The 27086-nt window shown below is 43.2% G+C and overlaps 1 protein-coding gene across 1 annotated transcript in view; it reads right to left on the minus strand.

The window, feature by feature from the left end:
* LOC126191361 (N-alpha-acetyltransferase 35, NatC auxiliary subunit) overlaps positions 1 to 27086 on the minus strand; it is a 130739-nt gene that overhangs the window by 98166 nt on the left and 5487 nt on the right. The window contains exon 2 of the mRNA XM_049932210.1: positions 14887 to 14984. Coding sequence (XP_049788167.1) covers positions 14887 to 14984 — 98 coding nt within the window. The remainder of the gene's footprint in view (positions 1 to 14886; positions 14985 to 27086) is intronic.

Genomic DNA, 27086 nt, shown 5'->3' on the forward strand with positions numbered 1-27086 from the left:
AACTGAAAGTTCTTTCCAGTTCCTTTTAAATTCTGACACAACATTGCATTCAAATATGTGTGTATATAAAAACTCATGCATATTTGAATTCAACATTCTGTCAAATTTCAAAGGAATCATTGAAGAACTTTCAGAGATTTAAGATTTTAAACAAATGATCATTTACATTTTTATTTATATAAAGGTAAATGTTTGTTCATTCAAAATCTTACATCTATGGAAGTTCTTCACCAACTGCTTCAAAATTTTGACACAATGTTGCATTCTAACAAGCACATGTTTTTATATATCTGTTTCTTAAAATACGTAACATATAAATAAATGTGGGGCAATGTACAGTTACACACACACACAACACACACACACACACACACACAGGGGGGAGGGAGGCAGGGGGAGGGGAGGGGAGGGGGGAGGGGAGGGGGGAGGGGAGGGGAGGGGGTAGGGGCGGGGAGGGGAGGGGAGGGGGTAGGGGTGGGGAGGGGAGGGGAGGGGGTAGGGGTGGGGAGGGGAGGGGAGGGGGAGAGAGAGAGAGAGAGAGAGAGAGAGAGAGAGAGAGAGAGAGAGAGAGAGAGAGAGAAGGCCCAAGGCCAATGAAAAGGGCAAGAGGAAATGGACAAAATGGTGGAACTAGAAATAACAAAATTGTATTCATTAACTCGAAACATGGGAAAGGTGTCTGGATGCATGAGGATGTTATGAACAAATGATGGGGACAATATTACAACAATGGACAATGAAAGTTGCATTCTCATATTTGTCAGGCAAATTACACTTTATTACTAGTGACATCGGGGTAATATATTTCAAATGTAAATATTCAATAAGGCACTGAAAAATCACCAAATTCATCAGCAAAAATAATGTAGCATGTTTGGAAGAAACAGAGGAAGCAGCAAATAGATTATATAATTAACACTGACTAGACTGGAAGCCAGTATGATATGAATAAACAAACATATAACAAGACACTGTTGTGCAGAGACTGTTTTGGTGAGAAACCACCCTGTCTTGCACAGTGCAGTACAGTTTAGCCACTTCAGGGAAACTGCTACCCCTTGTATTCAAGAGCCTGCCAGTATGTTCAGTCAAGTTGCTGCTACCATCAAGAAATTAGAAGAAGAACATGAGAATGTTATCGTTACTTGCTCCAAGTCAGGGTAACAACAAAAGAGCTTTATGTAAAATTCTTTACACAACACTAAAACCATAAATTGCTAACAACAAATTCCTTCTATTGGTGGATTTATGGGGTGGCCAAGAAGACTTGTCATTGTATGATGAGACATTCATCAATGAAGATGGCAAAGTAACATGTAATATTAAGATCATTCCACCCACATGTACTCTTCTTGGTCAACACTTTGGTGTATATTTCCGCTACCAAGCCAAAAATCTAATTAAAAAACTGTAAAGTGCTCCTGCATTGCTGCTACAACAACTATTGTCAAGAGAAGATTACATTACAATACATTCAATTGCACTGCATCAAACCAGTGCTCCTATTTTCACCCTAGTGATTTTATATGCTTGGTATGCATAAAAATTGATAGGGCAGGCCTGGAAAACCGTGGCTCACAAGACACACCCTCTATTGAGCACTCCCTCTTCATCTCTAGTCATGTGGGATATCCACGGCCTTGCAGCAACATATGGTTTGCTTGTTTAACTGCAATTGAGTGGGACAGCTTCTCTTGAACCGTTTCCTCAATGTATAGGCTTTTGCACCTTCACTGGCTTTCCAACTTCGAAGAGGCATAACTGTTTTGCTAGTCCTCTTGGACTTGGTGTTTTGTTCAGATTTTTTCTCCTTATTATTGTGCTATTGGTCAGATAGAAGGTTGTATACATGGAAGAACCCTGGAGATACTAAAAGGTTTCAGATAGATTATATAATGGTAAGACAGAGATTTAGGAACCAGGTTCTAAATTGTAAGACATTTCCAGGGGCAGATGTGGACTCTGACCACAATCTATTGGTTATGACCTGTAGATTAAAACTGAAGAAACTGCAAAAAGGTGGAAATTTAAGGAGATGGGACCTGGATAAACTGAAAGAACCAGAGGTTGTACAGAGTTTCAGGGAGAGCATAAGGGAACAATTGACAGGAATGGGGGAAAGAAATACAGTAGAAGAATGGGTAGCTTTGAGGGATGAAGTAGTGAAGGCAGCAGAGGACCAAGTAGGTAAAAAGACGAGGGCTAGTAGAAATTCTTGGGTAACAGAAGAAATATTGAATTTAATTTATGAAAGGAGAAAATATAAAAATGCAGTAAATGAAGCAGGCAAAAAGGAATACAAACGTCTCAAAAATGAGATCGACAGGAAGTGCAAAATGGCTAAGCAGGGATGGCTAGAGGACAAATGTAAGCATGTAGAGGCTTACCTCACTAGGGGTAAGATAGATACTGCCTACAGGAAAATTAAAGAGACTTTTGGAGATAAGAGAACCACTTGTATGAACATCAAGAGCTCATATGGAAACCCAGTTCTAAGCAAAGAAGGGAAAGCAGAAAGGTGGAAGGAGTATATAGAGGGTCTATACAAGGGCGATGTACTTGAGGACAATATTATGGAAATGGAAAAGGATGTAGATGAAGATGAAATGGGAGATATGATACTGCGTGAAGAGCACTGAAAGACCTAAGTCGAAACAAGGCCCCCGGAGTAGACAACATTCCATTGGAACTACTGACGGCCTTGGGAGAGCCAGTCCTGACAAAACTCTACCATCTGGTGAGCAAGATGTATGAAATAGGCGAAATACCCTCAGACTTCAAGAAGAATATAATAATTCCAATCCCAAAGAAAGCAGGTGTTGACAGATGTGAAAATTACCGAACTATCAGTTTAATAAGCCACAGTTGCAAAATACTAACACGAATTCTTTACAGACGACTGGAAAAACTAGTAGAAGTCGACCTCGGGGAAGATCAGTTTGGATTCCGTAGAAATACTGGAACACGTGAGGCAATACTGACCTTACGACTTATCTTAGAAGAAAGATTAAGGAAAGACAAACCTACGTTTCTAGCATTTGTAGACTTAGAGAAAGCTTTTGACAATGTTGACTGGAATACTCTCTTTCAAATTCTAAAGGTGGCAGGGGTAAAATACAGTGAACGAAAGGCTATTTACAATTTGTACAGAAACCAGATGGCAGTTATAAGAGTCGAGGGACATGAAAGGGAAGCAGTGGTTGGGAAGGGAGTGAGACAGGGTTGTAGCCTCTCCCCGATGTTATTCAATCTGTATATTGAGCAAGCAGTAAAGGAAACAAAAGAAAAATTCAGAGTAGGTATTAAAATCCATGGAGAAGAAATAAAAACTTTGAGGTTCGCCGATGACATTGTAATTCTGTCAGAGACAGCAAAGGACTTGGAAGAACAGTTGAATGGAATGGACAGTGTCTTGAAAGGAGGATATAAGATGAACATCAACAAAAGCAAAACAAGGATAATGGAATGTAGTCGAATTAAGTCAGGTGATGCTGAGGGAATTAGATTAGGAAATGAGACACTTAAAGTAGTAAAGGAGTTTTGCTATTTGGGGAGCAAAATAACTGATGATGGTCGAAGTAGAGAGGATATAAAATGTAGACTGGCAATGGCAAGGAAAGCGTTTCTGAAGAAGAGAAATTTGTTAACATCGAGTATAGATTTAAGTGTCAGGAAGTCATTTCTGAAAGTATTTGTATGGAGTGTAGCCATGTATGGAAGTGAAACATGGACGGTAAATAGTTTGGACAAGAAGAGAATAGAAGCTTTCGAAATGTGGTGCTACAGAAGAATGCTGAAGATTAGATGGGTAGATCACATAACTAATGAGGAAGTATTGAATAGGATTGGTGAGAAGAGAAGTTTGTGGCACAACTTGACCAGAAGAAGGGATCGGTTGGTAGGACATTTTCTGAGGCATCAAGGGATCACCAATTTAGTATTGGAGGGCAGCATGGAGGGTAAAAATTGTAGGGGGAGACCAAGAGATGAATACACTAAGCAGATTCAGAAGGATGTAGGTTTGCAGTAGGTACTGGGAGATGAAGAAGCTTGCACAGGATAGAGTAGCATGGAGAGCTGCATCAAACCAGTCTCAGGACTGAAGACCACAACAACAACAACAACAACAACAACATTGGTCAGATTGTCATTTTGGTTATTACTGTGATTATTATTCTAGTTTTCATTTTGGTTGGTGTTATCGTTATTTTTTTAGAATGATTCTTAAGAATGGCGGGGGACAAAAAAAAGAATACTGAAAACCGTGTTTTCAATGAGTGGGAGATTAAGTACATTTTTGTACACAATTTTGATGGAAGACCCCAATGTCTGACACAAAAAAAATGTTTAAAATAAAGCAAAGGTAGTAATTTGGATCAAACTTTTACTCCATGTGCATCACACGGGTGTCACTTCTATGACGAACAATGTGCTTTAGCAGATAAGTTGGAGGGGGGAAAAAAAAGTACAAGGGATGCCTGAATCACCACGTATTATACACAAGTTTAACTGTGTCATATGTGGTATGCTTAAAATTAGAAAAAGCACAGAAATGCTTCAGTGATGGTGTACTAGTGAAAGAATGTCCAACAGAAATGGCCAAAGTATTTGGTTGTGACAATGGTACTGAATATTTAAAAAAAAGATACTTTGACATGTAGCACTGCCATAAGCCGAAATCTCCATAGGGGATATAGCATAAAAAGGAAACTAAACAATTTATTGCATTTTTTATTAATGAACAAATGTCATTTCCCTAGTTGCTGCACACTGAAACAGAAATACAAGAAAGCACATTTTTTCAAGGTTTAAATCCAATACTGATGAAGTCTGTAATCAGTTTCATAGTTGTGTTAAATATTGCAAGTCTCTAGAACCAGATACCACTTTCTTTAATAAACTACTGGATGTCTGTCTTGGCAGTGTTGAAACTGATCTTCAAGGAGAAGTGTTCAGTTTACAAAATGATCCGTTCATGCTATCAAAAACAGAAAGAGATGCTGCAGTTTTTGAAGTAATGCCACAAGATCACTAACCAAAACCTGCAGACTTAGCCATTAAAATAAAAGCTTTTTTTCGATTCATCATACATTTGTGAATACATTTTCTTCAATGAATTACATTGAATCTGCTCTGTGTTATGCAGTGACCACTGATTTGGTGGAACATAAACTTCGTTCCACTACAATCCACAATGAAACTGACATTGCAGAGCTCAAGCCTAAGTTCAAGAAAACTGACCTAAATATTAAAATATCTCATTAATAGAAGTACAAGTGTTTGAGATAAATCACCAAGAAAAATGAAAGTTTTAGTAGTTTATGTCTTATGAAGTTTATGTTTAGGGAGTAGGTAGAGCTCACGATCCACAACGAGTGATAGGTCAATTGGACTGCAATTGGACAATTGGTCAGTGTGGTTGTGTCAGGCCATGATGGCACTGTTCAAGTAGAGCTGGAGGATGAAGTACTTGCTGAAGGCGAAGGTCTTGTGAGCCATGTCTTGACAGGTCTATTCTAGGAACTTTAAAGGGTCCTCTACCTGCTCCTTCTTACATAGTTTGAGCCAAATTGGTAAGACCCATCTTCCTGCACCCACTACTTGTTAGAAATAAAAAAGGAAAAATCTATCTGTTTCAAACTGTTTATTGTCTTCTATTAGGCAATGTATTGAATATAAACATTTCCAAAAAGTAAAGATTTTATTTAAAATGTTTTGGATTAAAATTTATTATTCATGATTCAGATATCTGCTACTTGTTTGATTGGTTGGTTTGGGGGGGATGAAAGGGACCAGACTGCGACGGTCATCGGTCCCTTTTTCCAAAAAAAGTAAAACCACCCAAAGAGAATAAAAAAAAAAAAACGAACAACAGGAAAGACGTCAGACGACTAGAGATGGGCAAAACTGTTCTTTTCAGAGATTGGATCAGAACTGTTCACTCCCTGAAATGAATTAGCTCTTTTTCATGACTCACCACTCATTTACAATATAAGATAAATGGAAGGCACATTGCCCTTTAAACTTGGTTTATTCCAGTACTATACCTGTATTTTGATCTTATTTGATTCTATTTTGAAGTAACACAGATAATGAGTAAGAATTTTGTATTGTTTATTGAAATTTCCACAATATGACAAAGTTTTTGATTATTGATTTATTTTGCACTATCGTGGTTTTTTGGGTGATCGGAAAATGTTGTAACTTGAGATTTACATTAACAATATATTTGGCAATAACGTATTAAAATTTCATTAACCTCATACAAATACATCGCAAGCCATATATTTTTAAAGTGAACGTTTCCTTTCGAAGACGCCTAAAATCGCAAAATCCGTACCAGAATAAGAAAAAAAAAATATAAATTTGACTGTAAAACGAAAGTGCTGCATATAGCCTTACGCAGAATAAAACAAGGAAAATATTGGTGTATCACATTTTGCGATACGTTTATCGGTTCGCTCGTAATTAAAGCGTAAATTCCAGTGTCTATAATAAAAATCCTATAGTAAGAGGAGTCATCAGGAACCTAATCTAATCAGTTTAAACAAATAAAAATAAAATAAAAACAATTGATGTATACATAACATAATAATGTAATATACATAGCGGCATTACTACGAAGAACAATATCCAGTGGGGACGAACTCCGATGCAGAGGCGCTGAGTCGAGCAGGTCGAGCCGCGAGCTGTATTACTGCGTGAGCTGAGACCGCAGAGACCACAGTGACACCTGAGTCGTTTTGCTCGACGCTCTGGCTAGAGTCGAGACGGTGGGGCGAGCGTTGAGCGGGCGAGTTCCGAGGGAGGGGGTAGCGGTGAACTCACCCGCTCCGAGACAAATAGTTCGTTCCCTTGCGAGCGGGTTTTTGCAAGTAGTTCCTATGTTATCCGCTAGGTGGCTCTCTGTCCTGTTGCTCGCATCAACTGCCCAGAGGGCAGGACGTGCGACTGAAACGATCGCCGACAGAGTGCAATGCGAAGTTACGCTGCGCCAGACACTGCGCGGCAGACGACGCACAGAGACGCCACGGCATATGTGAAACACAAAATCCAATGGGGCACTGCACAATGCAGGCAGCCAAGGTAGAAGCAGGGCAGAGGCCGGCGCTGGCTGTGTTGTGTGGTGTGCACTGTGCTGTGACCAGCAGAGGCGCTGCTGATATGCTCCGTCTCTCTCTCTCTCTCTCTCTCTCTCTCTCTCTCTGCCGTGGGAAACGTTTGGAGCTACCGTTCTTTTTTTCTGAATCACTGATTGTTCACTCCTTTGAAAGATTGAACTCTATGAATTAGTTCAAGAGCGGATCCCCCATCTCTACAGACGACACAGGACAAGAAATACTCCTACAGAGATCAGACGAAACAAATTAAAATCACACAGAGTGTGACAGTGGTTGGCCGACCATAGAGATAAAAAGGAAAAGCCAACCACCGAGAACACATTAAAAACTCAGCGTAAAATCGTAGGCCAATGGCCAGAATCAACACAAAAGAACAGAACAAACACTCAGAGTAAATAATAAAAACCCCCTGCCCGAATAAAATGGAAAACTAAGTCAGCCATACCAGGGTCATCATATAAGAGGGCAGGGAGCGTATCAGGCAGCGCAAATGTCTGCCTGACCACAGCTAAAAGGGGGCAGGCCAACAAAATGTGGGCCACTGTCAAAGCCGCCCCGCAGCGACATACAGGAGGGTCCTCCCGGCACAGTAAATAACTGTGTGTCAGGTGGGAGTGGCCAATGCGGAGCCGACAAAGGACGACAGAGTCCCTGCGGTTGGCTCGCAGGGATGACCGCCACACAGTCGTCGTCTCCTTGATGGCACGGAGTTTATTGGGCATGATCCGATTGCGCCATTCAGCGTCCCAAAGCGCAAAAACTTTTTGGCGGAGGACTGCCCGCAAATCAGTCTCTGGGAGGCCAACGTCCAGAGACTGTTTACTCGTGGCCTCTTTCGCCAGGCGGTCAACATGTTCATTGCCTGGGATACCGACATGACCGGGGGTCCACACAAAGACCACAGAGCGGCCGCAATGCGCAAGAGTATGCAGGGACTCATGGATAGCCATCACCAGACGAGAACGAGGAAAACACTGGTCGAGAGCTCGTAAACCGCTCAGGGAATCGCTACAGAGAACGAAGGACTCACCTGAGCAGGAGCGGATATACTCTAGGGCACGAAAGATGGCGACTAGCTCAGCAGTGTAAACGCTGCAGCCAGCCGCCAAGGACCGTTGTTCGGAATGGTCCCCTAGAGTTAGCGCATACCCGACACGACCAGCAACCATCGAACCGTCGGTGTAAACAATTCCAGAGCCCTGATACGTGGCCAGGATGGAATAAAAGCGGCGGCGGAAGGCCTCTGGAGGGACCGAGTCCTTCGAGCCCTGTGCCAAGTCGAGCCGAAGGCAAGGGCGAGGAACACACCACGGGGGTGTACGCAGAGGCACCCGGAAAGGAGGTGGAACTGGGAAAAACCCAAGCCCGCAGAGAAGCTCCTTGATGCGTACGGCGATCGGACAACCCGACCGGGGCCGACGGTCTGGCAGATGGACGACTGACTGCGGGAATAGGACACGATAATTTGGATGCCCGGGCAAGCTAAAAACATGGGCAGCATAAGCGGCCAGCAAACGTTGGCGTCGGAACCGCAGTGGAGGTACACCTGCCTCCACTAGGACGCTGTCCACAGGGCTGGTGCGGAAAGCACCAGTGGCAAGGCGTATCCCGCTGTGGAGAATTGGGTCCAGCACCCGCAACGCAGATGGGGATGCTGAGCCATAAGCTAGGCACCCATAATCCAGGCGAGACTGGATTAACGCCTGGTAGAGCCGCAACAGGGTAGATCGGTCGGCGCCCCAGCGGGTGTGGCTCAAACAACGCAGGGCGTTGAGATGCCGCCAACACGCTTGTTTAAGCTGCCGGATATGAGGCAGCCAAGTCAACCGGGCATCAAAAAGGACACCCAAAAACCTGTGGGTCTCCACCACAGCAAGAAGTTCGTCGGCAAGATAAAGCCGCAGCTCAGGATGGACCGTTCGGCGCCGGCAGAAATGCATAACGCGGGTCTTGGCAGCCGAAAACTGAAAACCACGCGCTACAGCCCAAGACTGCGCCTTGCGGATTGCGCCCTGTAGCTGACGTTCAGCTGCTGCAATGCTAATAGAACTATAGTAAAGACAGAAGTCGTCAGCATACAGGGAAGCGGAGACAGAATTTCCTACTGCCGCAGCGAGACCGTTTATTGCAATTAAAAACAGGCTGACACTGAGGACAGAGCCCTGGGGTACCCCGTTCTACTGGACGAGGGAGGAACTATACGAGGCCGCGACTTGCACGCGGAAGGTACGATACGACAGAAAATTTCTGATAAAGATCGGCAGAGGGCCCCGAAGACCCCATCCATGAAGCGTAGAAAGGATGTGATGACGCCATGTCGTATCGTACGCCTTCCGCATGTCGAAAAAGACAGCGACCAGGTGCTGACGGCGGGCAAAGGCTGTACGGATGGCCGACTCAAGGCTCACCAGATTGTCGGTGGCGGAGCGGCCTTTACGGAACCCACCCTGAGACGGAGCCAGAAGGCCCCGAGACTCCAGCACCCAATTTAAGCGCCGGCTCACCATCCGTTCAAGCAACTTGCAAAGAACGTTGGTGAGACTAATGGGACGGTAGCTGTCCACCTCCAGAGGGTTCTTTCCAGGTTTCAAAATGGGGATGACAATACTTTCCCGCCATTGCGACGGAAACTCACCCTCGACCCAGAGACGGTTGTAAAGGTTGAGGAGGCGTCGCTTGCAGTCCACTGAAAGGTGTTTCAGCATCTGACAGTGGATGCGATCTGGCCCGGGAGCGGTATCAGGGCAAGCGGCAAGGGCACTGAAATTCCCACTCACTGAATGGAGCGTTGTAGGGTTCAGAAGCGTTGGTGCGAAAAGAAAGGCTCCGACGTTCCATCCGCTCTTTAATGGAGCGGAAGGCCTGGGGGTAATTCGCAGAAGCGGAACTCATAGCAAAATGCTCTGCTAAGCGGTTTGCAATGACGTCGGAGTCAGTACAAACTGCTGCATTCAGTGAGAGCGCAGGGACGCTGGCAGGGGTCCGATAGCCGAAGACCCGTCGAATCTTGGCCCAGACCTGCGATGGAGTGACATGGAGTCCAATGGTGGACACATACCGCTCCCAGCACTCCTTCTTGCCTTGGCGGATAAGGAGGCAGGCCCGCGCACGCAGCCGTTTGAAGGCGATAAGGTGGTCCATGGAGGGATGTCGCTTGTGACGCTGGAGCGCCCGCCGGCGATCTTTAATCGCTTCAGCGATCTCAGGCGACCACCAAGGCACAGCCCTCCGCCGAGGGGACCCAGAAGAACGGGGAATGGCAGACTCGGCGGCAGTGACGATGCCGGCAGTGACCGATGTAACCACCGCATCAATGGCATCAGTTGAGAGAGGCTCAATAGCGGCAGTGGAGGAGAACAAGTCCCAGTCAGCCTTATTCATAGCCCATCTGCTAGGGCGCCCAGAAGAGTGACGCTGTGGTAGTGACAGAAAAATCGGAAAGTGGTCACTACCACACAGGTCGTCATGCACACTCCAGTGGACAGATGGTAAGAGGCTAGGGCTACAGATTGAAAGGTCAATGGCGGAGTAGGTGCCATGCGCCACACTGAAGTGTGTGGAGGCACCATCATTCAAAATCGAGAGATCGAGCTGCGACAATAAATGCTCAACGGTGGCGCCTCGACCTGTTGCCACTGACCCACCCCACAGAGGGTTATGGGCGTTAAAGTCGCCCAGTAATAAGAAAGGTGGCGGCAATTGGGCTATCAGCGCAGCCAGGACATGCTGCGCGACATCACCCTCCGGTGGAAGGTAAAGACTGCAGACGGTAAGAGCCTGCGGCATCCACACCCTAACAGCGACAGCCTCTAAAGCTGTTTGTAGAGGGACAGACTCGCTGTGAAGAGAGTTAAGGACATAGATGCAGACGCCACCAGACACCCTTTCATAAGCTGCTCGGTTCTTATAATAACCCCGGTAGCCACGGAGGGCGGGGGTGCGCATTGCTGGAAACCAAGTTTCCTGCAGAGCAATGCAGAGGAAAGGGTGAAGGCTGATAAGTTGGCGGAGCTCAGCTAGATGGTGGAAGAAACCGCTGCAGTTCCACTGGAGGATGGTTTTGTCCATGGCTGAGAAAGGCGTGCCGGGACTGGGACGGCAGATTACGCCGCTGGGTCACCTGCTGCCTCCGATTGAGCACCCGTGCTAGTGCTATTGCTATTCACGGCGTCTGAGGGACCGGCGAGATCGAGGTCCTCAGCGGACGCCAGAATCTCCACCTCGTCCCCAGACGCAGAGCTAGAAGGTTGCGATGGGGTGGCTACCACCGCGCGTTCCTTGGGCTTAGAGCTGCTCTTCTTTGATTTCTCACGCTGCTCCTTGGGTTTAACTGGCTGGGAGGGCTTCACCGATTCAGTCTCCGGGACTGAGGAGGATTGGGAAGCCCTTCGACCTGCAGATTGTGGGCACTTACGCCACTGTCGATCGTCAACCTTCCCGCCGGTGGAAACCTGGGAAGGGAGGGACCCAAGGGACCCCTTGCGAGCGTGAGAAGCCGAAGAAGTTGGACACTTCTCCGGCTTAGAAGCGGGGACCGACGTCCCCGATGGGGGGGGATGGTGTTGCTCCTGAGGTAGGTGGCACAGGAGCAACCCGGTGGGTAGAGCCCCCCACTGGCAAGGGGGCAGGAGGAGTTGTACCACTCGTCGATCCGGCCGGAAGGCGCGAAACTGATGGGGCTAGCACAGGTGTTGTAGCAGCGGCGTAGGAAGTTGTCATTCGCACTGGATGTAATCGGTCGTATTTCCGTTTGGCCTCAGTATAAGTCAGTCGGTCCAGGGTCTTATATTCCATGATTTTGCGCTCTTTCTGGAATATTCTGCAGTCTGGCGAGCAAGGTGAATGGTGCTCCCCGCAGTTGACGCAGATGGGAGGCGGGGCACATGGAGTATCGGGATGAGATGGGCGTCCGCAATCTCGACATGTGAGGCTGGAAGTGCAGCGGGAAGACATATGGCCGAACTTCCAGCACTTGAAGCACCGCATCGGGGGAGGGATAGAGGGCTTGACGTCACATCGGTAGACCATCACCTTGACCTTTTCCGGTAACGTATCACCCTCGAAGGCCAAGATGAAGGCACCGGTAGCAACCTGATTGTCCCTCGGACCCCGATGAACGCGCCGGACGAAATGAACACCTCTACGTTCTAAGTTGGCGCGCAGCTCGTCATCAGACTGCAAAAGGAGGTCCCTATGGAAAATAACACCCTGGACCATATTTAAACTCTTATGTGGAGTAATAGTAACTTTAACATCCCCCAACTTGTCACAAGCAAGTAACCTGCGTGACTGGGCGGAGGATGCCAGAGCGCATTTTAGACAAGCCCTCCACCTCCCCAAACTTGTCCTCTAAATGCTCGACGAAGAACTGAGGCTTTGTGGAGAGAAAAGACTCCCCATCAGCTCTCGTGCAAACTAAGAATCGGGGCGAATAACTGTTACCTCCATCCTGGGACTTACGCTCTTCCCACGGCGTGGCCAGGGAGGGGAACGTTTTCGGATCGTACTTCTGAGCATTAAATTGAGCCCGAGAACGCTTAGAGACTGCTGGCGGCTGGCCGCCAGCAAGAGATGATGTACCACGCTTCATTGCGGATCATCCGCCCTGATGCCACCTACTCCGACCAAGGGCCCTCCCCACGGGCGCCACCCAGCCACAGCAAAGGCCACCTGGCAGGATGGCCGTTGCCGGGAGTCCTGATACCCCAGGAGGATAGGCATCTACTCCTTGGCATACGTGGGGAGTTAACGGCGCAGGCATCAGTAGAGTGATCCCTGTGTTGTCAGGGGGCTACAACCAAGAGGGTACATGGCGGTCCCACCACAACGGACTGGCTACCGTGCTGGATCTTAGGTGCAAAAATGGCCAAGGTCGTCGTCGCAGTTAAAAGAAACACTGCAGAGTGCAGTGTGGTAATCGCCCAAGAGATCGAAAACGAGCGGGACACCATTGCAACGACGAGAAAGACGGCTAAAGGTCTAATTGCACGACGGATACAGTGCACCATGTAAGGCGCCCTTCCCCAATTGGCTCGCTCTTCGGAATAATTTAGAAAGATGGAGGTCAAACCCGAGAGGGGACCATCACATAAGGCCAAAACATGTGAGACTCCTTTTAGTCGCCTCTTACGACAGGCAGGAATACCGCGGGCCTATTCTAACCCCCGAACCCGCAGGGGGGTACTTGTTTGAAACAATATGACTAGTTTCATTGAAAATGTTCCGGCGTAACATCAAGCACCAGCACATCGGCCCAGAACATAACTGCAGAGAAGGCTGCAAGATGACATCAGCCAACAGAACACTGACTAGGACTGCACCATGACAGGAGTGGCACCTATAGGAAGACAATATAAGTCTCGCTCCAGCTAGCCACGACCACGCTAGAAGAGTCACACTAGAAGACACACACTAGGAGAGCCGCACTTGAAGACAAATCGTCATCCTAACTCTTCAGTAGTGACTTATGTTTTGCTTGCATGGAAATTGTATGTATCAAAGGACACTGATTATTTGCATGTCACCATTTGCTTGCGACTCATCACTGTAAGAAGGCAAAGTTAAGTACTGCCAATTCAATTTATTGTAATACACTCCATTAATTACATTTGCTTGAGTATTGTCTAGATATCCGAGGAAACAGCTTCCTAGGCACCCTATATTAGAGGAGTGTGCAGGATCCTACAGAAAACATGTTACTTAAAGGAAAAAAAAATCACAAAATTACAACTTGCATAGCATGTTTCCTTTACAGAACAGAATGTTTAAAGCCAGAATAAATGGTGGCCTTAATAGTGGTAAGGCTATTACAATACTGCAATGCAAAATGAATGCTGAACGTTAACAGGGCACGATGATTCTAATCAGTATAGAAATGCACAACTGTTGGAGCCAAAGCTAAGCAGCAAAACAGGTTAAAAGTGAACTGATAACATTACCCATTTCCATGCTCAATTGACTGTCATAAATTATGTTGTTATAACCCACATATACTGATAAGTGGTGCCACTGACAGCAATACGCATGGTGAAGTTAGTGCAGTTTTGGTCACATAGTCTACAGCCAGGTGCTGACAGATATGAGGATTACCATACCATTAATTCAACAAGTCATGCTTGCAAAAATAGTAACATGATTTTTTTTTTTTACTAAAGAATGAAACAATTGGTAGAAGCCAACCAAGGTGACATTCAGTTTGGATTCTGGGGAAACACAGGAAAACGTGAAGCTGTACTTCAAATTATGAGGTTATCAAAGATGTAATACAATGAGTGGAAGGTTACCTATAACTTGGGCAGAAGTTGCACATGTATACAAGACTCAAAGAACATGAAATGGAGGCAGTAATTGAAAAGAGAGTGGGACAGGATTGCCACCTATACCCCTTGTTATTCAATCTGTCCATAGAGGGCACAGTGAAGGACACCGAGATTAAATTAGAAATGGAATTATAGTTTAGGGAGGGAAAAAAAAGAAAAAAAAATACATTACGGAAAGGCACTGACATTGTAATCCTGCGAGACAGCAGGTGACTTGAAAAATCAGCACACCAGAGTGGATAGTATCCTCAAAAGTAGTTATAAAATGAATACCAACCAAAGTAAAACTAGTGTAATGGAGTGAGGTCAAAGTAAATGCTGGGGGGTTCAAGTTATGAAAGTAGACAGAAAAAGTAGGGACAAGTTTTATCATTTTGGCAGTAAAATAACTGATAATGGCAGAAGTAAACAGAACTTGCAACACTGACCGAGTCATTTGCCCTTACCTTTAACAGCTTTGAAGAATTCCTCAGTAACGTCTACCCAGTTGTAGTGAATAAATGGCAAAGGATGGCTAGGAATCGGTTCTGTGCCAACTCCAAAGCTGTAACATAAAATTAAGTAACATAAGATTTAAAAAGATTTGCATATAAGTTGGAGATACATTACTGCAAGTCACCTGGTACTCTGATGCCACAATACTTAGGGTAAGTGTTGGGAATGGTTAAATTAAATTCTAAAGGGTCATTTTACTCCATCTGTACCAATTTCCATGAGCCATGTGAGTAAATGTACCTGCTTATGTGCTGCCACTTTGATATAGCTGGTTCAAATTATGGTGGCAAGCAAATTTTCCTTGCCTGTATTTGATTGGCAAGAGGAAGAGAGACTGTGGCTTTATATTCCTAATCAGCAATACCAATGTTTTGCATTAAACTTAAAACCACTCCACAATCTTACGTGGAGTGAGGGAAACTAAAACTGTTGATGATGTTCCATTCATTACAAAAGGATGATAAGCTTGGCCAAAGCTGGCTGTTCTAATGCTGTCAGAAGCATTATTTGGAAGTTAACATTGATGGAGTCGTGGTGTTATGTATGATGGAGTGCAATTAAATATGAGTATGATTCTGTTAGGGGGCAAAATATAAAGACTTGTGTGTTTGGGAGGGACAAATAAGTCAGATTTCTCCACTACACCTTCATATAAGAGTATGTCAGCTGATTTTACCTAGCAAGGGCTTTGTTAACTATGTCATGTATGTGCACACAGCACTTTCCCCTTACAGTCTCACTCGAGCCTCCGACAGCTGACATCTCATGATGGAATCTAGTGCAATACAGCCTCCTAGCATAAGACGTGATTTGAATTCCCACTCATAAAACCAAATTTGAGGACTTGTGCAGATTATCACAGCAACACCAACACCTGCATATGCAAATGCAATGTAAGGCTGCATCTGTAAAAGTATATTCACAGTTAAATTTACACTGATGCAGACAACAAAACAGATCCATCAGTCACTGAACACATACAGTCTTCCCAGTTATAGCTCTAGCATTCCCTCCATCATAACAGAAGGAGGCGGCTTCATGCATGGTAAACACACACACACACACACACACACACACACACACACACACACACACACACACACACCAGAGTAAAAGCTACAAAACTTCAACTTTGATATAAATGATGGAGGTATGGAGACAGAGGCACTATGCAACAAAACCATATATTTTTCCTAGTTCTGCCTGAGCTCTGTCAGAACCACCTCTTCCACAAAGGGAGAAAGTGATTAAGGAAGACAGCACTTTGTACTTCAGTGGAATATGAATAGTTAGATGGTTTATATAGAAGAGAGACAATTCAAGTCCTATGACTCCCCTTTGTTAAGGTATATAAGCTTTATAGGAAGGCTGATTTCAGTAGTGAAAGGTTGGAGACTGGAGTTGCTATGTTTGTGAATGACTTTTATGACTTCTCATCTATCATGTTAAATATCTGACAACACGTTATAGCTGTATCGGTTTATGTTCCAGCTGTAACAATAGCTCCTCATGAATACATTAACAGTGTTCTCAAAGAAATTAATGCACACAATGTGCTTAGGGTTTCCTCTAACATCTGCCCCTAGAGCCAAATTTTAGAGCACCAGCTTCTATTCAACTTCTTGTATCTCCTAAGTATGGATAATACTGCACAATTCAGGGACAAATTGGGATCCATCTCTGGCACAAACCTTGCAATATGTTCACCTGCCCATGGGAAGTGGTAAGTAATTTTCATTCCAGTGACTACCTCCATATCTCAATCCACTTAGCAGTGAGTGAGTGAGTGAGTGAGTGAGTGGGTTAGTCCCATGTTCTGTGGATCATTTGCACAATTAATCTTAATGATGTGGAATGAGTCATTTTACATTCACATTACACATTAAAATACGTAATTTTCTTTTTTTAGTTAATAATTCCTACACATTACAAAATTAGAAATTTTTCTACATTATAGAAGGAGTTGTCAGGAGAAACTCTTGCCAGTTTCTTTTCAAATTAAACTTTGATATCTGTCAGTCATTTTACATCACTGGGTACGCAATCAACAATTTTGGAATACTTACTTCTTAAAAAGATGTCTACCTGATGATTGTGGGTGAGCACCACATGATATTCTTACAGCATGTTTTTGATCAATGCTCACTTTCCTTCTTAAAGCTGAGTTACACCAGAACATTATTCCATATGACATTATTAAATGAAAATATGTAAATTTAGTCAAGTTACTGATTTGTTTATCCTCAAGATTTGCAATGGTTTGGAGTGCAAATGTGGCTGAACCAGGTTGTTTTAGGAGTTTGAAAATGTGTTTTTTTCTGTTCAAATTCTCATCGATGAGAACACCTAAACTTTTTGACACTTCCGCCTTAGCTACTATTTCCTCATCATGTGTTATGCTTATCATTGATGTAGTACCTCTAAATATGCAGAAATGAATAAGTTGTCTTTTTGATACCATTCATAGAAAATGGCTCAGTAATACTTTTAAGGGCATTATTTATCATTTCTTGTCTTGCTAGGATTGATAACAATACTAAGGTCATCCACAAAAATAACAAATTCTGCTTGTACGTTAGATGGAAGATCGTTTACATACAGGGTGATTCACAAAGATATGCAAATATTTTAATATATTATTCTGCAAGTGAAACTAAAGAAAAAAGTTCATATAAACATAGGTCCGCAAATGTTTAGTTACAGCTAATGAAAAATTTTGCCTGAAATTTAGCAACTTTGCTAATGTGAAGCCATCGAGAAACTGTATGAGGTTAAAGTAAAGAATGATTTCTATTTATTTTGTTGTTATTGATCTGGCGAATCTAACAAAAGATGTCCCAGATGTGCATCTGCAGTAGTTTTCCAGAACATCCAGAGAAGCAAAGAAGTAATTTAATAAAAATTTTAATTTATTAACTACTTGACCCAATTTGCTTTTTAAAGTCTAGACAATTGCACGATGTTTTCAACGGAAGTTGTAGAGATTTTAATTTTGGAAAAATGATGGTAATAACATCAACTGAAACTGTATGAATGTATCAGATAATCTGCTTTTATTAATACCATAGTACATGTGAATTCACGTTAAATCAGAAAAAACAAAGCTCTGTGTTAAGGAAGTTGTACAGTGTACATACAATTTTACAATACAATCACAATAAATGTTCAAAAATATCCGCACCGAGTTCAATGCATTTAGCTGCACGTCTATGAACATATTTTGTTGCTCATTTCAGTTTCACAGAGTTGTTCTTAATTTTGTCTTTGCTTCTCTGGATGTTCTTGAAAACTACTGCAGATACACATGGGGGGCATGTTTTATTAGATTCACCAGATCATCAACAACAAAATAAATGGAAATCGTGTTTTCCTTTAACCTCGTACAGTTTTCCAATGGCTTCATATTAGCGAAGCTGCTACAAATCCAGGCAAAATCTTTTACTAGCCATAATTAAACAATTGCAGACCTACATTTATATGAACTTTTTTCTTTAGTTTTACTTGTAGAATAACATATTAAAATATTTGCATATCTTGGTGAATCACTCTGTACATGAGAAACACAGTGGACCTAAGACAGGGCCTTGTGGAACCCCTTAAGTGATTTCTCCCCAGGTGAAAAATCTCCCCTGCTTAAATGACTGAATTATTAGGTATAATTTTTTCCATTCTTTTAGTTAAGTATTACACTATCCATTGCTTTGTTACAATATCAATTCCATACATTCTCAGTTTATCCAGGAGAATATTGTGATTCACATAGTCAAATGAGTTATATACACTATGTTATTAAAAGTATCCGGACACCTGACTGAAAATGACTTACAGGTTCATGGCACCCCTCCATCGGTAATGCTGGAATTCAGTATGGTGCTGGCCCACCCTTAGCCTTGATGGCAGCTTCCACTCTCGCAGGCACACATTCAATCAAGTGCTGGAAGGTTTATTGCGGAATGGCAGCCCATTTGCCATGGAGTGCTGCACTGGGGAGAGGTATCGATGTCAGTCGATGAGGCCTGGCACGAAGTTGGCATTCCAAAACATCCCAAAGGTGTTCTATAGGATTTAGGTCAGGACTCTGTGCAGGCCAGTCCATTACAGGGATGTTATTGTCGTGTAGCCACTCCACCACAGGCCGTGCATTATGAACAGGTGCTCGATCATGTTGAAAGATGCAATCACCATCCCCGAATTGCTCTTCAACAACGGGAAGCAAGAAGGTGCTTTAACATCAATGTAGGCTTGTGCTGTGATAGTGCCACGCAAAACAACGAGGGGTGAAAGCCCCATCCACGAAAAACGTGACCACACCACAACCTCCAAATGTTACTGTTGACACTACAAATGCTGGCACATGACGTTCACCAGGCATTCGCCATACCCACACTCTATCATCAGCTCATCACATTGTGTACCATGATTTGTCACTCCACACAATGTTTTTCCACTGTTCAATCATCGAATGGTTATGCTTCTTACACCAAACGAGGCATCGTTTGGCATTTACCGGCATGATGTGTGGCTTATGAGCAGCCGCTTGACCAGGAAATCAAAGTTTTCTCACCTCCCGCCTAACTGTAGTAATAATTGCAGTGCATCCTGATGCAGTTTGGAATTTCTGTGTGATGGTCTGGATAGATGTCTACCTATTGCACATTATGACCCTCTTCAACTGTCGGCAGTCTCTGTCAGTCAACAAACAAGGTCGGCCTGTACACTTTTGTGCTTCACATTTCCGCTTCACTATTACATCGGAAACTGTGGACATAGGGATGTTTAGGAGTGTGGAAATCCCACATACAGATGTATGACACAAGTGACACCCAATTGCCTGATCACGTTCGAAGTCTGTGAGTTCCCGTACTGCCCCATTCTGCTCTCTCATGATGTCTAATGACTACTGATGTCGCCGATATGGAGTACCTGGCAGTAGGTGGCAGCACAATGCACCTAATATGAAAAACTCATGTTTTTGGGGTGTCCAGATACTTTTGATTACATAGTGTAGGTACAAAAAATACCAATGGGTGCTATTTTATTATTCAGTGCTTGCAAAATTTGGTGAGAGAATGTATAAATGCCATTCTCAGTCGAACAACTCTTCTGAAATCCAAACTACGATTTACTGAGAATATAAAAGTTGCTTAGGTGGGATGTTGTTTTGGAATACATGACGAACCCAGAAATTTTGGAAAATAGTGCCAGTAGTCAAACAGACCAGTAGTTTTAAAACCTCTCCTTTCACCTTTCTTACAGCAAGTTTTGACACTGGCATATTTCAATCTCTCTGGAAAAATACCTGTAGTAAAGCTGTGAGGATGGGTGGCTCAGATGGTAGAGCACTTGCCCACGAAAGTCAAAGGTCCCGAGTTCGAGTCTCGGTCCAACACACAGTTTTAATCTGCCAGAAAGTTTCAGACTTCAGTATTAAGCTTGTTGTCGGAGTATTGATTTCTCACACAATGTGTATGTTCCTTGATTTTTTAATAACTTTTCTCAGCAGCTTGGAGTAGTTTCCATAGTGTGCAACTAGGGCAGGATCTAAGAAAGAGACTGAGACAGAGACTGATACAGAGTTAGAGAGAGAGAGAGAGAGAGAGAGAGAGAGAGAGAGACATATGGAACAGTAACTGGCAAGTGTGTGGAGGAACAGGAAGGCAGCACTGCAAAGATTCAGTAGTAGTTCATCTGTAAGGGATATAACAGCACTTCAGATAGCTGGAGATAAATCCAAGCAGATGTTCAAAGGAGCAAAAGCATGTCATGTAATAAATTCCTGTACCTATAAACCATTCCACTTCCTGAGACAAAGTACTGATATCAATAGACAATTTCTGGGAGAGGATGAATACATCAGCTCACTGTGTTATGAAGCTGCGAGAAGGAAGACACCAAATTTAATAGCAAACAAAACAGGTGTGAACAAAACAGATGTGGCAATTGGAATCAGCTCTTTCATTGGCTTATGATACCTCACCTGGGACAACTAAGATTTGGATTGTTGTATGTGTGTGTGTGTGTGTGTGTGTGTGTGTGTGTGTGTGTGTGTGTGTGTGTGTGTGCGTGTTTTAAATCAATAATCAATCTTTTGACCAGTTTGATGTAGCTTATCACAATTTCATCTTCTGGGGCAAAATCTTCATCTCGGAGTAGCATGCGAAACACCTCAGTTTGCTAACAAAAAGAAATCTTACTCTTTTTTTAAAGGCATGGAGGGACTAAATAAACTGAGTATAATTACTTTTTATGTTATTAAGTTAACCAGTTCCAAGTCTATAAAATACAGAACAGTGAATTAGGTGTACTTCAGTAAGTTAGTATGTTTGTTAGTACCTGACTTGTCCTATCTTCATTAAATGTGTGTACCATCATATGTCTGCGTATCTGATGCTTTCCTAACCTTAAGCTGACAAATCTTATACCAATGCAAAATGGTCCTTGGGTGAAGAAATTACTAATACTAATAGAAAATGGACTGACTGCTATAATTCCAACACTCCACAGGAAACCATCTTAATATTCTTCCTGCAACCAAAAGAATATAGTACATTCCCTAGAAGCATGGCTTCAAATGAATCATTAACTATCATACTGTATGGATTCTGTAGTTTATTAAGGTAGTTAGCTTCCTTTACAAAAAAAGCCACCTTGTGGGAGACTTATCTGCTATAAAAACCACACATGATAGTACTTTGGAGGCATAATATTATTTAAGATGGTGAGTTGCAGATAGGCACAACAAAAAGACTGTCACAAAATAAGCTTTTGGCCAACAAGGCCCTTGTCAAACACACACACACACACACACACACACACACACACACGTTCGTTCGTTCGTGCCTGCGCAAATGCAACTCACCCACCCATGAGCACAGTCTCTGGCAGCTGAACCCACAATACGAGCAGCAGCAGCAGCAGCGGCAAATTGATGGAAGAGGTAACAGGGTGGTGGTAAGGAGAAGGCTGGGGCAGGGAGAGGGAGGGGAAGCTGCATAGGGGTACGGGACAGTAAAGTGCTGCTGGGGAGCTTGCACGGACAAGGTGGAGAGAGGGTAGGGCAGCTAGATGCAGTCATGAGATCAGACAGAGGTCTTCGTCATTACCCAGCCTAACCAAGGCATCGGGCTATGCTTCTACACACTCTGTTACAACCATCTAATTCGAGAAATTAATATGAATCAGAGCTCTGATTTCTTTCTATGTGCACACGTAAATCATTAAGTTATGGGATGATGCTAACATTCGATATTGGAATATTAATTTGATTTGCTCTCTTCTTTTAGAGCCACAGTTTCTTGTTCCAGAGATCTACAGTACTTACATAGCCTGTGAACTGAATCATTCATGTAGCAGAAAATGTGCAAATTGTCTATGAAACACACAATTAATCATAACATACTCTTAGTGTCATTCTCCTCCACCACTAAAATAAATTTCACTCTTTTCCAGTGTAATTTTTAGATGATTGACTGCTTAGGTACATCAAAAACTTCAGTTTGCTTTTTGAGAAAGTATGTACTACAAATGGTATGCATGTGTTGATATGTATTTGTTTTTCACTGTAATAATCTCCTGAATGTGGTCAGTAGCTTGTACAGTTTTACAGAGTTGGTCAATACATTTCTTTCAATCTTATGCTAAACTTTCTCCTACTTTCCTAATACTCATCTTTCTGGAGTTTTCATACCTGAAGTACACATCTTTTTTATGTCAGAATTAATGAAACAATAGTAATGTGGCCTAATCATTGGTAGATATGGTGTCTATTTGACTTCCCTTCTGTGCTCACATTCATTTAATATTAAGCAGTAGAGCTGACTCATCATGACCATCATCCTTCCTTGTATTGATCTCAATGCACATCAAAAATTCGTTTCAGCTAATTCATATACAGGGCTATTACAAATGATAGAAGCGATTTCATAAATTCACTGTAGCTCCATTCATTGACATATGGTCACGACACACTACAGATACGTAGAAAAACTCATAAAGTTTTGTTCGGCTGAAGCCGCACTTCAGGTTTCTGCCGCCAGAGCACTCGAGAGCGCAGTGGGACAAAATGGCGACAGGAGCCGAGAAAGCGTATGTCGTGCTTGAAATGCACTCACATCAGTCAGTCATAACTGTGCAACGACACTTCAGGACGAAGTTCAACAAAGATCCACCAACTGCTAACTCCATTCGGCGATGGTATGCGCAGTTTAAAGCTTCTGGATGCCTCTGTAAGGGGAAATCAACGGGTCGGCCTGCAGTGAGCGAAGAAACGGTTGAACGCGTGCGGGCAAGTTTCACGCGTAGCCCGCGGAAAATTGGCTCATGCCACAACTGGAGACCAACAGCGCCGACTTCATCTTTCAACAGGATGGTGCTCCACTGCACTTCCATCATGATGTTTGGCATTTCTTAAACAGGAGATTGGAAAACCGATGGATCGGTCGTGGTGGAGATCATGATCAGCAATTCATGTCATGGCCTCCACGCTCTCCCGACTTAACCCCATGCGATTTCTTTCTGTGGGGTTATGTGAAAGATTCAGTGTTTAAACCTCCTCTACCAAGAAACGTGCCAGAACTGCGAGCTCGCATCAACGATGCTCTCGAACTCATTGATGGGGACATGCTGCGCCAAGTGTGGGAGGAACTTGATTATCGGCTTGATGTCTGCCGAATCACTAAAGGAGCACATATCGAACATTTGTGAATGCCTAAAAAATTTTTTTGAGTTTTTATATGTGTGTGCAAAGCATTGTGAAAATATCTCAAATAATAAAGTTATTGTAGAGCTGTGAAATAGCTTCAATCATTTGTAATAACCCTGTACATTCATGAGTTAGTTGCCTGAGATGAAACACAAGCGACACCTCCCTCTTGGTGAACATGTTGCCTATGCTTAAAGTATAGAATTAGAACAAACTTTACAGTGGTGGACGAGATGATTTATGGTAGTGGATTCTGTAATCTAGCAGTTGCCAAACATTGAATAGCTTACACTGTTATTCCATTTATTCTTGCATTCCTTGTCTCACTGAAGAAAGAAAAGCATAGTACACAGCCCACCCTAGACACAATGCAAAAACTTTTGACCTAGCTTCACTCAAGCCAATATGACAGCTTCTATTAGTCTTGTACAAGACAAAAAGAAGTCACTTAAATGGACATAGGAAAGCACTGAGGTGGTCCATCATCCATTTACCTGAATAAGGAGGTTTATACACCAGCTTCTCTACATTTATGGAAGGAAAGTCTGATATATACATGTATCTATGTAACAAGAAGGTAATCACTTACTCACCAATCTCCGAGCAGTGGAGAGAGACCTCTGTGACTGTCACTGGGCCTGATCCAGACTTTAGTCTAAATTGGACTGTCTGGTTGGGGAGAGAAAATATTCCTAACACACAAATACAAAATTTCCAGGAACACACAACCTCAACCAAATATTACAACTAGGAGGGTAAGTAGGCAGTGAAGCACTTTTGGTGAAAGACATTGGACTTCACATAGTCAATGTGACTATCCCACTACTCAAGCAATTTTGAAATCCATGAAAACCAAAATTTGGCTGACTGGTTGGTGATTTTGAGTCCCTCCCTCCTTGCTATTCTTTACTTAAAAATTACTTTTCTGGGTGAATTTTCTGAAACTACCACTGCTCTGTTTATTTGTATCCATTTTTAGCCTACACATAGTGCAGATATCAATCTTTATCAATAATCAGGCAAAGTAATACGTAGGAATGTAGAATCTGAAATCAGTGTTAATATAAAATACCTATCTGTGTAGGCAGAACATGTATGAGTATCAAGGTGGTTTCAAATCCTCCAGTATTTTCAGGCAGAATACACACACACAACTCATGATTACGAGGCTTTTTCTTAATTAACTTCTTGATTTTTTTTCCTTATTCCTAAATGCTGTCTCTGATGTTGTCATGTACTGGACAGCTACGTACCAATTAGAATAGTTCATGACAGGAGGGACTGTCAAGGGTCATGCTGTAAATAAACTTCTAAAGAAACAGAGATTACTGCATAACATGGGGCCAACAGGAATGTTTGAGATGAGTCATTGACCTTGGCCAGTGACGGAATGTTAATGGCTGCATGTCATCTTTGGTATACTTTCCCAGTTTTGTTATTCATTGGTGAAGAAAACGAATTTGAAAGGGGAAAAAAAAGAGGAAAAAAATATGGTGAGAAACTGATCTGTAGCTTAGCCAGAGGTGTACTTTAGGTTTGAAGGTAAAAGTTTAGCCGTGCATTTGCAAAGTGATAGTAAAGAAACCTGGTTGCAGTGAAAGGCTGATCTGTACCTCAGCCCCCCCCCCTTTTTTTAAAAAAAAAAAAAAAGGCCAATAACATCACGTTATAGTCATCAATAGTGTTTGCAGCATTTGTTGCATGTTTCCTGTGTGTCTGATCAAAACCAACGACTCGTACTGAACATTGCTCTACATCCCATAATAGGTACACAACAAAGCCTAGGGCTATAGGTAAAGATACATTGAATGAAACATGCCTCGCTGTCAAGACAGCAATGTGTGAAACCTTCAATGACTACTACAGCAGAATATTATCAAAAGATCTTTCACGAAACCCACAGAAATTCCGGTCATATGTAAAGGTTGTTAGTGGTACTGAAGTTAGTGTCCAACCACTCACACAGGAAACAGAAACTGAGAGCAGCAAAGCAAAACCAGAAATGCTAACTCTGTTTTCAAAAGTTCCATTCCAAAGGAAAACCCTGGAGTGTGTCCCCAATTTAATTCTCGTATCACTGAAAAGACAAGAAATAGATATCAGTGTCAGTGGCATTGAGAAGTAGCTCTAATCATTAAAACTGAACAAAGCCCCTAGCTAGATGGAATTACTGACGGACTCTATACCCAATTTGTGGCTGAGTGTGCCCCTCTACTAACTATAATCTATCACAGATCCCTCAAACAAAAAAATGCTGCTCAATAGCTGGAAAAAGCACAGGTCACACTCATCTAGAAGAAGGGTAGCAGATATGACTCACCACTATTCTTGACATCCATTTGTGTAGATCTTAGAACACAAACAGAGATCAATCTTAGAACATACACTGAGATCAAACATAATGAGGACCTCAAACAGAATGACCTCCTCCATGTCAACCCAGAACGTATTTCAAAAACATCGGTCATGTGAAACTCAACTCGCATTTATCTTACATGACATACTGAAAGCCAAGCATTTTACTCAGTAACACACCTACACTTATTCTAAAAAGTATAAATGTGTATGATATCAAGTGAAATTTGTGACTGGATTGAGGATTGTTTGGTAGAGAAGACTCAGCAAATTATCTTGTATTGAGACAGCAAATTATCTTGTATGGAGACTCACTGACAAATGTATGTGTAACTTTGGGTGTTGGTTGGTTGATTATAGGGACCAAACTACTAGTTCATCAGCCACTTTGTCCTCGAACACACAGGTGTGACTTTACATGATAGATGGCCTACCACACAAAAACCAGGGAAAGAAAACCCCAAGGTCTATCAAAGGTTAACGAAGGCTAGATAAGGGACAACAAGGAAGAAAGTGAGGATATAAAAAGAAAGGCAGGTGACATGCCCTCTTTAGGGAGCAGCCGGAAACCCCTGAAAACAGAATGCAATGAGGAGACATACATCCCCCATCCCCTGCCAGCTACCAGAGGTACTCCACTCAGAAACTGCCGAGGGGAAACACGGACAGGGCAAGAGAAGCACAGGCAGACATAAGATGAACAAGTCAAACAGATCATGCAAACGGCTGGGCAGAGTAAAAGAGCAGGAAGGATGAGGGCCAGGGTGGACCACCAAGTCCAGACAGCTGCAGCCCTGTCTGGGCATAGGAAGCAACAGAGCATTCTGCCAACCCCTCAATGGGCTGATATTTTTAAGTCCCCCCCCCCCCCCCCTTCCTCTTGAAGAGAGTGGGAGTGGTAAAAGCCGCCTTCACAAATAAAACATAAAACTCAGTCAGCCGCTTAGGCATCGTCTCCTAATATCAGGGGGAGTGAGTCAGAGAGATTAAGAGTCCGCTGCAGGGTGGCTAGTTTGGATAGTCCAGCAAAATGTGGATCGCCATCACATGGGAACCAGTACAGTGGGGTGGGTCCTCGTGACAAAAGGAGATGAC

This window comes from Schistocerca cancellata, chromosome 6 (genome assembly GCF_023864275.1).
Source record: "Schistocerca cancellata isolate TAMUIC-IGC-003103 chromosome 6, iqSchCanc2.1, whole genome shotgun sequence".
Lineage (NCBI taxonomy): Eukaryota > Metazoa > Arthropoda > Insecta > Orthoptera > Acrididae > Schistocerca > Schistocerca cancellata.